The 13947-nt window shown below is 56.7% G+C and overlaps 1 protein-coding gene across 5 annotated transcripts in view; it reads right to left on the bottom strand.

Annotated features, from left to right (window-relative positions):
* Positions 1-13947, bottom strand: part of RNF220 (ring finger protein 220) — a 204828-nt gene that overhangs the window by 108102 nt on the left and 82779 nt on the right. For 3 of the 5 annotated variants that reach the window (XM_088526134.1, XM_088526133.1, XM_088526136.1), the window contains one exon: positions 6521-6595. The exons of the other annotated variants lie outside the window; for them this stretch is intronic. In XM_088526134.1, coding sequence (XP_088382260.1) covers positions 6521-6595 — 75 coding nt within the window. The remainder of the gene's footprint in view (positions 1-6520; positions 6596-13947) is intronic. 5 annotated transcript variants of the gene reach the window in all.

The following is a 13947-nucleotide window of genomic DNA, read 5'->3' as shown; positions in this document are numbered from 1 at the left end:
CGTGCTGCAGGACCCGGGCAACTGGGCCAACCGCCACCTGGTTCTTTTGAGTGACTCGCTGTGAACACACAGGGGGACAGCAGGGCCGTGGCCCACGCAGGGAAACGGAGGCGCGAGCGGCCGCAGGTGCCCGAGGGGCCCCGGCAACCCAGCAAGGCTGCGCACAACTCAGGGCGCACAGATGTGGAGAGTCCTCCCTCTCCTAGGAGGATTGTTTCGGGGAAGAGCAGGAACGCGAGGCAGGGGCAGGAAGCACCCGGACAATCGGGGCTTGTGCGGGGTGAAGAAAGGCCGCTCCTGTCGGCGCGGCCGCGGTCGAGCGCGGCGGCCTTGCGCATGGCACCCCCGCGCCCAGCTGGGCCCGGTGGCGCCGCGAACAGAGCGGCGGCTGTGGCGGCGCAGCCCGGCCCTGCGTGGTACCGCCCGCGGGGGCTAACGGAGACGCTCGCCCTTTGTGCGCGGGCGGCTGCTCCGCTGACCCGCTTTGCCCCCGCTGCTGCCCGCCCGGGCTTTTGCCCAGAGGGGAAAAGCACCTTTTTCAGGACAGGAGAAAGCCCCTTCCCTGCTGGTTAACTGCCAGGTCAGATCCCCAGCTTCTGGCCTGCCCTGGGGCCTTGCTATTACCGAGAGCAGGCAGGCGGTGGCAGCCTGACCCGCAGGCAGCGGGTGCCACACGTGGGTCCTGGGAGGTGAGGAAGGCGGCCAGGCTGGCAGGTGCCCGGGGAGATCAGGCCGGCGCCTTCCGAAGAGGCCGGGCCCCCCGCACGGCTCCGTATGGAGCCGTGCGGGCTGTGGCAGCCGATGGGAAGCGCTGCTGCGTGTCCCGCTCTGCCCTCGCCAGCCCGGCAGGGCACCGCAAAGAGCGGGATTCCCAAGGCAGAAGGAAGCAGTGCCGGGGCTGGGAGGAAGCTCTGAGCACAGCCGCTGGTGCACGCGGACGGAGCAGGGCCGCTTCACACCTCGCTCCCCGAAAGCCCTTCTCGGCGCGCGGTGATTTCGGGGCAGGCACCGCCGGGCACAGCCTGTAGCCGCGTGGCCCCACGCTCGCGAGGAGGGGAGCTCAGCGCGGGAGACGCTGCTGCCGCAGACCTGAGCGCGGGGAAGGAGCAGGGCCCTGCAAGCGCCTTTCCCCTCACTCCCGGCCACCATGGCCAAGCTGGGCCAGGACCAGCATAGCCGGGCCACTCATCACTCCAGTGAGCTGGATCCGGGGCAGGGGCACCACCACACTCCGGGCTTTCTCCCTCCGCCCTGGCGATGTCGCTTGAGTAGCAGAAACATCTGCCTCACCTCTTCAATCAATACTCAGCCCTTAATAGTCCTGACAATTCGCAAGAAAACAGGGGCATTAAACGTTAATTATATCTATTTGGATTCAAAAAATTTTATGACTCGAGTTAATTATAGCCGGAGTCGTAAAAAGGTGCAGAGCGAGAGGCGCTGCTGCCTCGCGGGGCCGCGGGGCGAGCGCCGGACGCCAGCGCCGCTCAGGGACACGCGGGACCGGCGCAGGGCAGGGCCAGACACGGCCGCTCGGGCCGGCAGGTACCCGACGTGCCGGCCGGTCCCAGCCCGTGGGCTTCTAATTTACTGCTTTCCTTTTACCGTAAAACTGAAAGGGGAAGGTGCACCCTGTAATCACTGCCTCCGGGTCCCTGCCTGCAACAGCACAGAGCCCGCGCGAAGGCTAGGAGTTAATGCTCCTTCCGACACCTTTTTATGATTCATGGGCCTGACCTTGAGCCATAAACCGCTCAACCTCCCCGACACACTGGCAGTATTTACAGCCTGCGGGGGCCAGGACGCAGGCACAGATGCTCGGCGGGCCGCGCGCCAGGCACAGGTACCCGGGCGGGGAGGCAACAGGTACCCAGGCGGAGCGGCGCACGCGGGGCCTGCGACGCCGACGCAGGGGTGCACGCAGGCCTGTATGGCAGCTATATACAGACGAAAACATGTTTACGCACACACGTATGTGCAGACATTCCCACGCTCGGATGCCTTCACCAGGGATGTCTTCATCCTCCTCAGGAGGGTGCCCTTGGGTGCAGAGGGACGTTGCCCATGTGTCTCGACCCGCCAAGCACCCCAAGCAGAGCGGAGCGAGGGCTGCTGGCTAAAGCGAGGGGCGCAGAGGCGAGAGGCTCCGGTCCCGCCAGCTGGGTAGGCTCAGACACGCAGCACCCCCCTCCATGCCTCAGTTTCCCCCTTGCTGCAGCAGGAAAAATAATCCTGACTCATCCTGTTTGCACGAAGTCGGGAGGCCGAGCTTGGGACTATTTGCGAAGTGGGCTTGGCTCCTCTGATAGAGCAAGCCAGAAATGTGAAGGTCATTATTATTATTATTAGGATTAAAGCAATTTAACCTGGCAGTTGGGGGGTACAGGTGAGCACAGCAGCTGTACTGCGCTCAGCAACAAATTGCATAGAGGTGCAACCAGAAAATACCCACCACTGCCATGATTACGCCTTATTTTAGTGAATTTAGAAGCACTAGGCAGAGTAAGAGCATTCCCAAAGTGCCCTCCAATACTTCTAACACCCAGAAAATATCCTTCCTAAAGGCAGGAGGGACTGAAGTTCGCTGTTCCTGGAGACGTCTGGACCCTGCAAGAGGCCGTGAGCCGTCAGCACCCACTCCCTGCGTGCAGCCCCTCCTGGTACGGGCTCACGTGCATCGCCCTGCCTGTAGAGAGGTCCTTGCTCCCAGCTCTCCCAGTCCTCACCAGACAACCGCCCTTCTCCTCTGTCCCAGGACTGGAGACCACAGAATTGGGCAATTTATCTTGAACAAAAATCTCACTCTTCTTTTTTTTTTTTTTTTTTTTTTTTTTTTTGGAGTTTACAGGTTGTTGAATCTATTTTCTTTCTCTCTTATGAAACAAAAGAGGGAAAAAACATCCTTATCTCAGAAAGCAGAGTTCAGGAAAAAGCTACTGGTCTTTTGGACTCGGTAGGTCCCTATTGGTAGCCTCACTTGTCACTGAGAATTTATCAGCCAAACACAGATCGGGTATAATGCGCCATATAACTAGTGCATAAACAAACTTCAGCATGATAAATGCTCTGCTTTGAAGCCATAAAGTTATTAGCTGGTGGCTGTTAGCTACTGCTTAGTATGGGACACGGTCCTTCCGTTAACCCCTCGCGGCCGCCTCCGTGCTCATAAATCCGCTGGCCCCGGGGCGCTGTCGGGAGCGAAGGGGAGGGCGCTGGGACCCTGTGGAGGAGCAGCTCGGGGGGTCGGGTGCGCGCGGGCAGCTGGCTGGCACAGATGCCTCCGCCGGGACTTATCAGCGCACTTTGCACTTGCCGAGCGGAAAGGGCTCCCACCAGCATGAGGGAACTGCTGGCCGGGAAGGGAGCGCTGGGAGGGCCGACACGTCCCTGCGCCCCGGGTGCTCCCAGCGCGCGCGGGGCTGGCGCAGCAGCGCGGCCACCTCGGCCCCGCGCTGGGGCACAGCAGGCACAGGGGAGATGCCGGAGGCCAGCGCTGCCTCCTGTCCCTCTCCCTGTAAAACTGCCCCGCGAGGCGTCAGGAGACGTCTCAGCAGGGCCAGCTGGGGGTGGCAGGACTCGGAGCTGTCTCAGCGCCTGTTCCTCATTAGAAGCCCGGTGTTGAAGAAACTCATAATTAGAGCCCTGAGTGTTAATTAATCTCCATGACCCTCCTCTCATTCTCCTTCCCCTTTCCCCACGGCTCAGCAGGTCAGCCTGCATTATTAACACGTGCAAGTACAGGATGGCAAGCTCGACGAGTGGGTCGGCAGCCGCGACCAGACCCGGCTCGTGTCCCCGTGTCCCAGGCATCATGAGGCACCTTGTCCCTCCCTGCAGCGGCTGGTGGCCAACACGGCTTCCCGGCCCTCGCTCCTCGGCCCTGAGCCTGGCCTTGGCCTGGGACGTGTCCCACTTGCTTGGGCAGAACCAGCACCTTGGGGACTGCACTTAAGTGAGTGTCCTTAAGTGAGCAGAGGCGCTTTTGTGGGTGCCCTAACTCTGCCTTGCAACCCGTGCATCCTGGGGACAGGATCAACGCTAGCTGGATATAACATGTTTCAAGATGCTTTGTGGCACAAGAGAAGCCAACCCAGCCCCATAACACCCCAGCCAGACCCGCAGGATTGGCATCTCCATCTGGCCAGACCTTGCTTTGGCCTTGCGGAGTCCCGCGCTCGCGAGGCAGACGCTGGATGCAGCCAGGGCACGAAGGCCCCCGTGCAGCACGGCCACCTCGCCTGGCGCAGGACCGGCTCCTGGGAACGCGACGCTACCCAGGCTACTGCCAGGGCAAACAGGCCACAAAGGCAACATGGAGCAACAAAGCAAGATATGAAATAAATCCCAAACTTTTCTGACTCCCTAGTAACTGCTTCCCTGATCCTATTTTTCCTCTTTTCTGCTGGAGCAATAAAAAAGGGAAAATCAACATCCAAATGATCTTGTTTATGGCGACTAAATAAGCTGCATGTGCTTAATCCGTTAGAGTTTAATGAATTTACGACTTGCTTTGGAATTTGACAAGGGCTGTAAAAGAGTAATTAACATTTATCAGTGTGTTTTTTGCACACACCCCACCCTCCTCCCGGCTCCCTCCCCTCCTCCTGCTGCCTGTCTCAAGGCAGCACTGGGTATCGGGGGGAATATAAAAGTGATCAATTAATTCTTAATAATCTCGGGGAAAGATTGTAGAGCTGCAGTATGAACTCAGGGAGTGTCAATAAAGGTGCCAAAGGTTGGCCCCCCTTCCGGGCGCTGCGGAGGAATGTGCACGGCCAGGGAGGGCTGGGTCCGTCCATGGCCCTTTCCTGCTGCTCCGACCCGCACTTCCCGAGCCCCCAAAGCACCCACCCTGCAAAGCACCCTGCTCTGCCCGCAGCCCCGACGGTCGCAGTGCTGCAGTTTGGGGGCACTCGTGTTGTGGAGAGGGGTCAGTGCTCCGGGCGGGCAGGAGGCTCCCCGAGGGAGACAGGGAAGCATCTGGGCTTGGCTGTGGGGCAGAGGGTCCTGGAGACCCACAAACAAAAGCTCAGGATGATGAATCCGCTGAGGCTTGAGACTGTCCGGGCATCTGCTCTGGACAGAAACAAATTCTCCCTGTCGAACATAATGGGCCAGAAATAAGCAATGAGGCAGTGAAAGACAGGGCTGGGCCCTGGGGATCTGGAAAATCTCCACGCAGCCCCAGTGCGAGCACCCGTGGGGCTGGGACGGGGGTGGGAGCGATACCCCCACCCCGGGCGAGCTGGCAGCGCCCGGGATCTCCTGCCGGGCAGGGCTGCTCCGGGCCGTCCGGCTGCCTGAGCACGGACAGGCAGGAACAGGAGGTGGGAAACAGCAGGATGAACCATCAGCGAGGGGGAAGCCCAGACCCAGGGGAGGGGGCCCGTGTGAGGACCCCAGGGGGACTCATCCTCCTCGGGCCTTGCGGCGAGAGCGCGGCGCTGGCTCCGCTGCCCTGTCCTGGCTCCGCGTCCCCCCGCTCCGCAGGGAAGGGGGCTCCCCTCGCCTGCGCTGCCTCAGCTCCGTGTCACTCTGTTTAAATAGCACCCCCTCCCGCAGAGACCCGACGCTGGGGGTCGGGGTCTGAGCGTCTCTGGGATCTGTCACGGTCTCCAGAGTTATCAAAAAGCAACTTGGAGCGGGAATCCCAAGCAGGAGAAGGAGCAGGCGGAAGGGGAGAGCCTGGGAAAGCACTGGGGCAAGGGAGGGCCGGGGTTCAGCGACGCTCCCGCTCCTCCCAGGCCCTCGCCAAGGCTTGGTGGCACCCGGTGACATCCTGCAGGCCGCGTAACCCTTGAGCATCTGCCCGCTGTGCCAGGGCCAGGCAGCGCTCGGAGGGGCCAGGCAGCCGTGCTGGCCTGCAGCAGCCCCAAAATCAGGGAGTTCTCGCTTTTCCCAGGCATCAAACTCCAGCCAGCTCAGCCAGATCCACCTGTACCAGCACTAAGGGCGCTGAGTCGTGCCACCCAAACCCCCATCTCGCACCGCGCCGCCGTTGGGAACACTCCTAAGCAATAGCAGCTGTCCGGGTGCATTTCCAGGTTTTGTCTCTTCCCATTCTCCTCTGCTCTCACCCAGCCATGACAGTTTTAAACCCATAAATAATAATTCTAGGGGTAACCAGAGCAGGACATGCAGCCCTCTGTGAGCCTTTCTCCTGCTGTGGGAGAACGTGGGTCCTGCTTGGGACGGCGACAGGGCTACAAAGGGTTAACAGGAGACTCCCACATCCACTCAGCGCGTCGCCCAGGGTCTTAAGCCCATGAGCAGTGGTGCTAAAGATGATTTTAAGCCATGATTATAAGAAATCTATTGATCTCGTGGACTGCATAATGACAGATTAACCATTTTAATAAAACACCTATTAATCATGCATTAACCCTTCTCAGCTCTAAGTACATTGAACTGTAACACCAAATTGACAAGGGCATTGGGATTTTGAGGAGTCTTTCTAAGGGGAAGGGAGCAAAAGGTTTCTTTAGATAACAACAACAAGAAGAAAATAATGCAAACTTACAGAGGGGGAGAGTTAAAATCATACGATGAGTGGCAGTTGCAGACGCCTGGGGCCCTCTTTGGTTGTCGCTTCTATCTGGCAATCAATTGACAAGAAATTGAGATTATGAAATAGTGCGTCTGTGATCAAAGGAGGGGGATTTCTTCCCCAATCTGAGGACAAATCTCAACTCCCCCACAGGAACAACCAACCGACAGCAGTGATTTGGCCTTCAGGGGCTTCTAGGCCAATATATCACCAGCAGGACTTATAGTGTCAACGTGCCCATCATCCCCCCGATCTTTTTTGACACACTCAATGCGAGGGTGCAACATCCTAAAGACGCAGCCTACGGGGGCAGAATTTTTGAATTTTTTTGGAGAGGGAGACATTGCATCCAGCGATGCCTTCGGAGAGGGCAAAGAAAGGGAGATGGGTGGGAGAGGGGCAGCACACCCAGGTGCAGCTCCGCCAGGCGCGGGCACGGGCTGCTCTGCCTCTCCAGCCGCCCGCACGCAGGGCCTGCGCGGCCCCGTGTGCGGGAGCAGGAGGTGCCCCAAGCGCGTGTCCCTGCACAAGCCCGGGGGCCTGTTGCATAAGGGCAGGGGCAGGCGGCGGGCGCCGTTTCCTGCCTCCTCGAGCCGTTGAAGCCTCGGAAACCGCCGAGCCCCCGTTGTGCGAGGAACTGCCGGGAGGCCAGAGCTTCCTGCAGGTGCCCACGCTCATGAATCACACCTTGTCAGGGCGCAACGAGCTCGTTGGGCAAGCGGAGCTGGCCACCAACCACCGCCCCACGCCGAGCCGCATTCCCACCGCCCCCAGCGCCGCCCCGGCCAAGCAAGGGTTAGCAGGCATTCATCACCCTGTTTGAGAGACATCTCAAAGCCTCTTCCAAATATTATAAAAAATGTCTTTAATCATCTAATAGCGCGAACTCCGCTCGTGATGGATGGAGAGAAATCGCTTCTCTCCTCCTGATCCTAACAGATGAGGCTGAAGAGCTGTGGCTCCAGAGGAGGGGGGGAAAGTTGGGGAGGGGGTTGGGGGAAGAGAAGGACATTTCTCAACCTCCCACCAGAGCAGTTATAAATATGAGGTCATACAGCAAGAGATGATAACGCATTAAGGGCTCTTGAGATATTAGTCTGTCAGCCTCGTTAGACACAGCCTATTTGGGGCTGACTGCATAATTAGAGGCTGGGGTACCCATAACTCATTGGTGTTTATATGGTAGGAAGGGGCTACACTTACCATCACCCTCAGCACACTGAAAAGTCATCTTCAGCAAGCATCAAATTCCACTCCCAGTTGCAAAAATAATGCAAATTCTTCTCTCCCCAGGAACCACTGCTCCCGTTCCCACCTCCTGCCCTGGGAAAGAGCCTTCTCTTGTGCTGGCTCAACCTGTGCCCTTCCTGTAGTGCCAGGACTGCTGCCCGTTCAATGCACCTACTGTAACCCACCCTCACAGTTCCCCTCTCCCATGGGTGGCAAATGGGGTTACAAAGGTGAAAGACTTGCCCAAGGTGCCTCAAGTCAGGGTGTGACCAAACTGAGAGGGGAACCCCTGAGTTCCGGCCTGCAGTTCCCCCTGTCCTGTTATGAGATGACTGGCTGGGGACCAGTGGACCTCGGTTGACACAACCCTGCAAGAGATGGCATCCCCTGAGCCCCTCAGCGGGAGAGCAGATTTGCCCTTCCTGTGCCCTTCGTCCTTGCCAGAGAATAGATCTGAGCTGGACTGCCAACTTCTCATCTGCAGTGGGCACTGGGGACCTCCGACAGGCAGGAATCCTGTCCTGCTGCCGCATGGAGTGGCCAGATTTCTAGAGGACAGACAGAGCCCCAGCAGTGCTGCTGCAGGCCTGGCAGAAGCAGAGCTTGCGGGCAGGGGAGCAGGAGGAGCCCGCGGGAGCCGGGCTGCCCAGAGCCCCTCTGCTTTCTCTTCTCAGTTCTGGCGGCCTGGGGCCGTGAGTGCTGACACCCGCAGGCGCTTCCAAACCAACCCCGCCAGAAATTAAACAAGTGAAACAGGGAAGGGGAGGGTTTCCCTTCTGCAACCACGGGCACCGCAAGCGCTGGCTCTGGCTCTAGAGGGAACAGAGAGGGAGCAGGGGGAGGCCGACGGGAGCTGGTCCAGCACCTGGCACCCACCTGCTGTCCCCACCGCTTGCTCCTCACCCTTCTGCCCTGCGACTTGCCTTGCCTCTATGATACCGGTGGAAAGGAGAGGGCAGCCAGGGACACGAGCGGTGGCAGAGGTGCCCTCTCCGACCAGCCGCGGTGGCCGCAGAGCCTGTCCCATTGCCTCTCGCTGCCTGCCCGGCGCAGCCCGGGAGGGCGCAGGGGTCTGCGGAGGAGGGGGCAGCCCCACGGCTTCCCGGGCTGAGGCAGGATAATGAATCCTGATGGGGGAAGTGACCTTTTCCAAATGCCACATGTCATTGGATTTTATATCACACCAGGACAATGTGCCATGGGTATTAAAATCGTTTTTCCAATAGAAGTGTGTGTGTGTGTGCGTGTGTGCGTGTGTGCGTGTGTGTGTGTAAAAGGGAGATGTGAGAAAAATAAATTTAAGATGTGGAAATTGGGCTGCCCTCAAGTGCGACCTTTAGAAAAGACCAGTCCTAGCAGAGCTGGACTGACAGAGAAGATCCATACCCTTTGCTCTTGAGATCACGAATGGTTTTGTCAGGGAAATATGACTTGTCTAAAACCCATGACAGAACTAGGGAAAAAAAAATTAGGAGTCCTGATCCCTAGTTTTAAAGTCCCACACAGAGTTTCACCTTTACAATGTCCCCTCGTCAGCAAAGGGACAGCTCCAGGGCTCAGGGTCTGCCTACGGGGACATGTATCCATCAGCACAGAGCACAGGTTACCTTGTACATGGACTCCTGCCCAAGCATGGGGGCCGATGGAGCAAAATACAACGCAACCCCAAAAGCCGAGTTGCTTGGCCTCAGCTGGGCTTCAAAGCAGACAGCACCAAGATGTGCCTGGAGGATCTGCTCGCTAAGCCCTGCATGCAGGTACGGGCATGTGCATGTGTGCATGCCAAGATACACTCCCATGGGAAAGCACAGAGTAAAAAGGGAGGCACTGGAAGCCAAATTCACTTGAACTCCAGCCTGTTCCCTCAATCTGCAGGGCAATTGTCCGGCTGAAATAACAACGCGAGGACAAAAAAAAAAAGCGACAAGCTGCGCTTGTTTGTTCAGCTTCGTTCTCCCCGTCTCCTCTCCACAATGCCCTGACACCGTGTCCCGCCGCGCCGGGGCTGCAGCCCCAGCGAGCTAAATTTATCCCAGCTGGAGCCCTGTTTACAAGCCTTGTCCTGTTTACAGCGTGGTCCATCCTGCCCTGGCCAGGCCAGCGGCCTCCCCAAGGTGGACAGGGCTCTCCTGGCCCGCACGCCTGGCTCTGCCGCCCCGGTGCCGGTGGCACCCTGTGAAGCGCCACACAGGTAGCCCGTGGCCTCCACCAGGTCCACGAAGCAGCGGGACATCCTGCGCTGTCTCCCACACGACAATTCCTGGCCCGCTCAGGGCTGTGAAGAGACAGGCCTCACCTGGGCTGCTGTGTACCCCGAGGAGCTCAGTCGTGGTCCAGATGGCCACATGCCCTGTCAGCATGGCGGCCTGCTGTCATCCAGGAAAATGTCTGCCGCAAGCAAAGCAGTGAGGGTGCAGGGACTTGTGTTCTGAGTCCCTCCTCTGGTCAGTGCCTCCGCCCTAGCCTCAGGCATGAGCATAGAATCATTATGGCTGGAAGAAACCTTCAAGATCATCAAGTTCAGCCATAATCATGGCGGGCACAGCACACGTTGTCCCGCCTCACATGAGGGAGACTGCAGATCGGCACCTGCAGGAGGGTGTCCCACCTCACGCCTGGCCTGTGTCCCATGTGGGTGGCTGCAAAGGGAATGCCAGCTCTGAGGACGTGTGGCTTATGAGCAGGGGATGCTCCTCTCACCCTGTGACGCAGCCCTTCTCCACATGGTCCTGGCCAAGCCACGGGCTGCTGCCATCTAGGGAAGCCTTGCCCTGAGAGCACGGAAAGCAGCGTCTCGTGGAGAGACCCTGACCTGGGTTCAGCTCCCAAACTCAACGCTTCTGAGAGGCGCCTTTCTCACTACAGCTTTGGATTACCTTCTCCCGACCTATTAGAATGTAATTACCAGCATTTTATGGTGCCCATGTTCCCTCTGCCTCTTCTCTGCACCTAAATAGTTTCTTCACTGTCTCACTCTCTACTCACCATGGCTTGGTTGTTGCTTGGGTTTTTTGGAGACAAGCAGGTAGGCCAGAGAGGCCCCCATGGTGCATCATGCTGAGCTTAGTTATCTTCCAAGATGCCTCCCCATTCACCCTACCCTGCTCCTTTGCTCTGGCCTGCTTTAGGCTCGTTTGTACCCGGGGCAGGGGGAAGCCTTTGAGCATTGGATACCTCACATCCCACCACCTGCAAAACCACGCTGAAATGCTGAGCAGGAGTTACTAGGGAGGGGGAAAGGCACCCCTCGCTCCACTCTTTGCTTGAGTTTTGGGGAAGGTCTGTGTGTGACAATGGATGGGGTGAATTTGAGCCTCAAGACTTCCCTACACAATGTATTATTCCTGAGAAGCTCCACATGCTGGACATTTCTTTTTTCTTTTACTCTCCAGAAAGAACAGTTTGTTCCTATTCCTACTCCAAAATACAAATAGGGCTTTTTGGAATACCTCACTGGTTTAGAAATCACCTACACATTTAATTCACATTATCTTTCAAGTACAGGTAGGACATCAAGGGGAGGGCTAATGGAGAGGCCCATCTGCACACAAACATGTGCATGTAGGTGCTCCTCACATGTGTGGCTCCTCATCTCCGGAAGAAGATCTTCCAGTCAGGAAGTCACGGCCCCGATTACTTTGTCTTCCACGTTTAAGAACATCCCTAACTGCTCCTTGGATAGCTCAATTAGTAAAGTGAATATATTATATAAAGTCTAAAAGATTAAACTATCATAGGCAGCCCATAATTTCATGAAGAAGTCAGGGGAGCATATCCCTCTTATTAACTCTATAACAAATGTGATGAAAATGTTCAAATAGAATGTTAATGCAATGTTACGTGTAATTTTCCCAGGCGATTTTCTGCTGAAATATTTCTTTATTAATAGTAATTGAGGGTATAAATTATGAATGAGGCGATTTTCTCCTTTCACTGGGAAAGACGTACTAATGGCAATAATTCTTTATAATAATTTTTTGGGGGAGAATGGGGAGGGAGCTGGGGTGAGGGGTTTAAAGAAAAAAAACCTTTAAAGGGATTGCAAAATATATAGACTAGCAGTGCATGTTTTATTGCAGGGCGCTGTATTTTATATCTGCGTGTGCTGGGCACGGGTCTGCACTGCGCGTGCACAGTGCGCCTGTGGGGTCAGCTTAGCTCTTGCCGATGCGGTGCGGGCTCGGACACCTTTCTGTCCCCTGTCACTGCCAAGGGCACTGCTTTGTACTTGTCTTGTTTCTTGTTTCATTTTTATTAGCAGCAACGCAGCCTGCTGATCCTGACCCCAAGTGCAGCAGCCGCACCGCATACCCCACAATAAGCTGCTGTTGGAGTGATGGGGAGCGGGCTCGGGGCTCCCAAGCACATGTTTTTGTGGCACAGCTGCTCCGGGGGAAGCAAAACGTGCATTTTCTGCTGCTAACATGAAAGAGGCATGTTACAAGGATTTCGGAGCTTGCTTTCCTTGAGGTTGGTATGTTCTTTTGACCAACAGAGTGGCTTCAATATCTTTCCATTCAACTAAAAAAAACACTCACTCGAGCGCAGGTCTCAGGCCCTACTTCCTGCATGTGTCTCTCTTCTCAAAGAAAGATAAAGGGGAAAGAAAAGATGGAATCTCTTAAATTTTCATTAGCTGCCAATTAGCAGGAAAAAAGCTCTCAGTGCCATTATACTATGGAACCCATTTTCCCTCTATTTTATATAAAACTTCTCCCAGAAGCTGCCGCTGCTTCTCAACCAAGCACCAGTCTCCGAGCACAAGATGAGCAGCCTCTCCTAACCCCAGGCCTTTACCATCATACAAGCCAGAAAGCATCCTGTTAACTGCTTAACTAAGCCAGAAAGCATCCTGCTAACAGCTTAACCCAGCTAAAAGCCTCCTTGTTAACTGCTCGTGGCTCAGGGCCGGCAGCACTGGTTTCTCCAGAGTCCAGCGCAGGGCAGGGGCTCCTGCAGCCCCCACACACGGGCGCAAGCGGCCGCGCGGCCCCGGCTCTCCCCAGCTCCTCAGGCTCTGCCCCTGTACGGGGAGGCTGTGCGAGAGGCTGCAGAGAGGCGGACAAAATCAGCATGATCCGTCACCGACCCTCCTCAAAATTAGGTTAATAATTTATGATGTTAAATGGGACAGTTAATAGCTGGGCCAGATGATTCCTCAACTCATCTCGAGCGTGGGCTGAGCTGCAACGAGTCCTCTGAGAGTTCATTACGCTCCCCAGCCCTCAGCACTAGGGCTTTTGGCTCCACTGATACCTACGGGAGGCTCTGGCTGGTGCCGCTGGCAACGCGCCTAAGACTTGCCCCTCATCAATTAAGAGAAATAAGGAAATCGACAGGAAAATTATTTTCCAAAGAGACAATGCCGATGACACCTGCACTGCCCCCACAGAGCCGGGGAGCCGGCCGCCTTGCGCTGCCTCCTCGCTGCCCCAGCCAGGCGGCTCCTCCCGGGCTGCGAGGGATGCGAACAGGAGATGCTCCTGCTCCTGGGGCAGCACCAAGCAGGCTCTTTACAAAGGGGCGCTCTTTGAGGGCCTGTTTAGCAGGGAGATGTAGGGCCTTGATCCTCTGCCTGCTCCTTAAAAATTCTCCAACATCCTCTCCCCAGCACACGCGCTGAGCAGGTCTGAGACCCTTCGCTTTGCCCTGGGGGCTCTGCATGCAGAAGGGTTGGTCCTGGCAGGACTAAACCTCCCGGGGTGACTTCTGCCAAAAGCTCAGGGCTCTGGGACTACTCACAAGTCCAGTAAAAAGTGGGTAAGACTCAGTGCACTGACCTCAACTGCGCACGGATGCAGAAATCAGCTCTTTTGCTCAGGCGTCTCCCCGGGCGACACCGCAATCCAGTGCCAGCCTTGGCACAGCCGCTCCCCTCTCCAGAACAGCTGGAGAAATGTACACTAAATATATCCAGGATAGCTATACTCTATGTATGGAAAAAACTACGGCACAGAAACTGTGTGCGGCTGGCCCAAGGTCACATAGCAAACCCACCGAGAACGCAGAACTGGGCATGGGAGCTGTCAACCCACTGACCTCGACCCCACTGCTCCAGCCTTGCGGTGGCCTGATTTTATGTGTGCACCCTTCCCAAAGCAAACTAAGCTTCCAATTTCTACACTCTTCGCAGTATAAGGTGAAGTGAGCCATAATTTATGCAGAAGCAT

The sequence above is a fragment of the Tinamus guttatus genome, unplaced genomic scaffold (genome assembly GCF_059628265.1).
Source record: "Tinamus guttatus ecotype Peru unplaced genomic scaffold, ASM5962826v1 Tinamus_guttatus_pri_ptg000242l, whole genome shotgun sequence".
Lineage (NCBI taxonomy): Eukaryota > Metazoa > Chordata > Aves > Tinamiformes > Tinamidae > Tinamus > Tinamus guttatus.
Note: the sequence above shows the minus strand (reverse complement) of the source record. Positions and strands in the feature narration are given on the sequence as shown.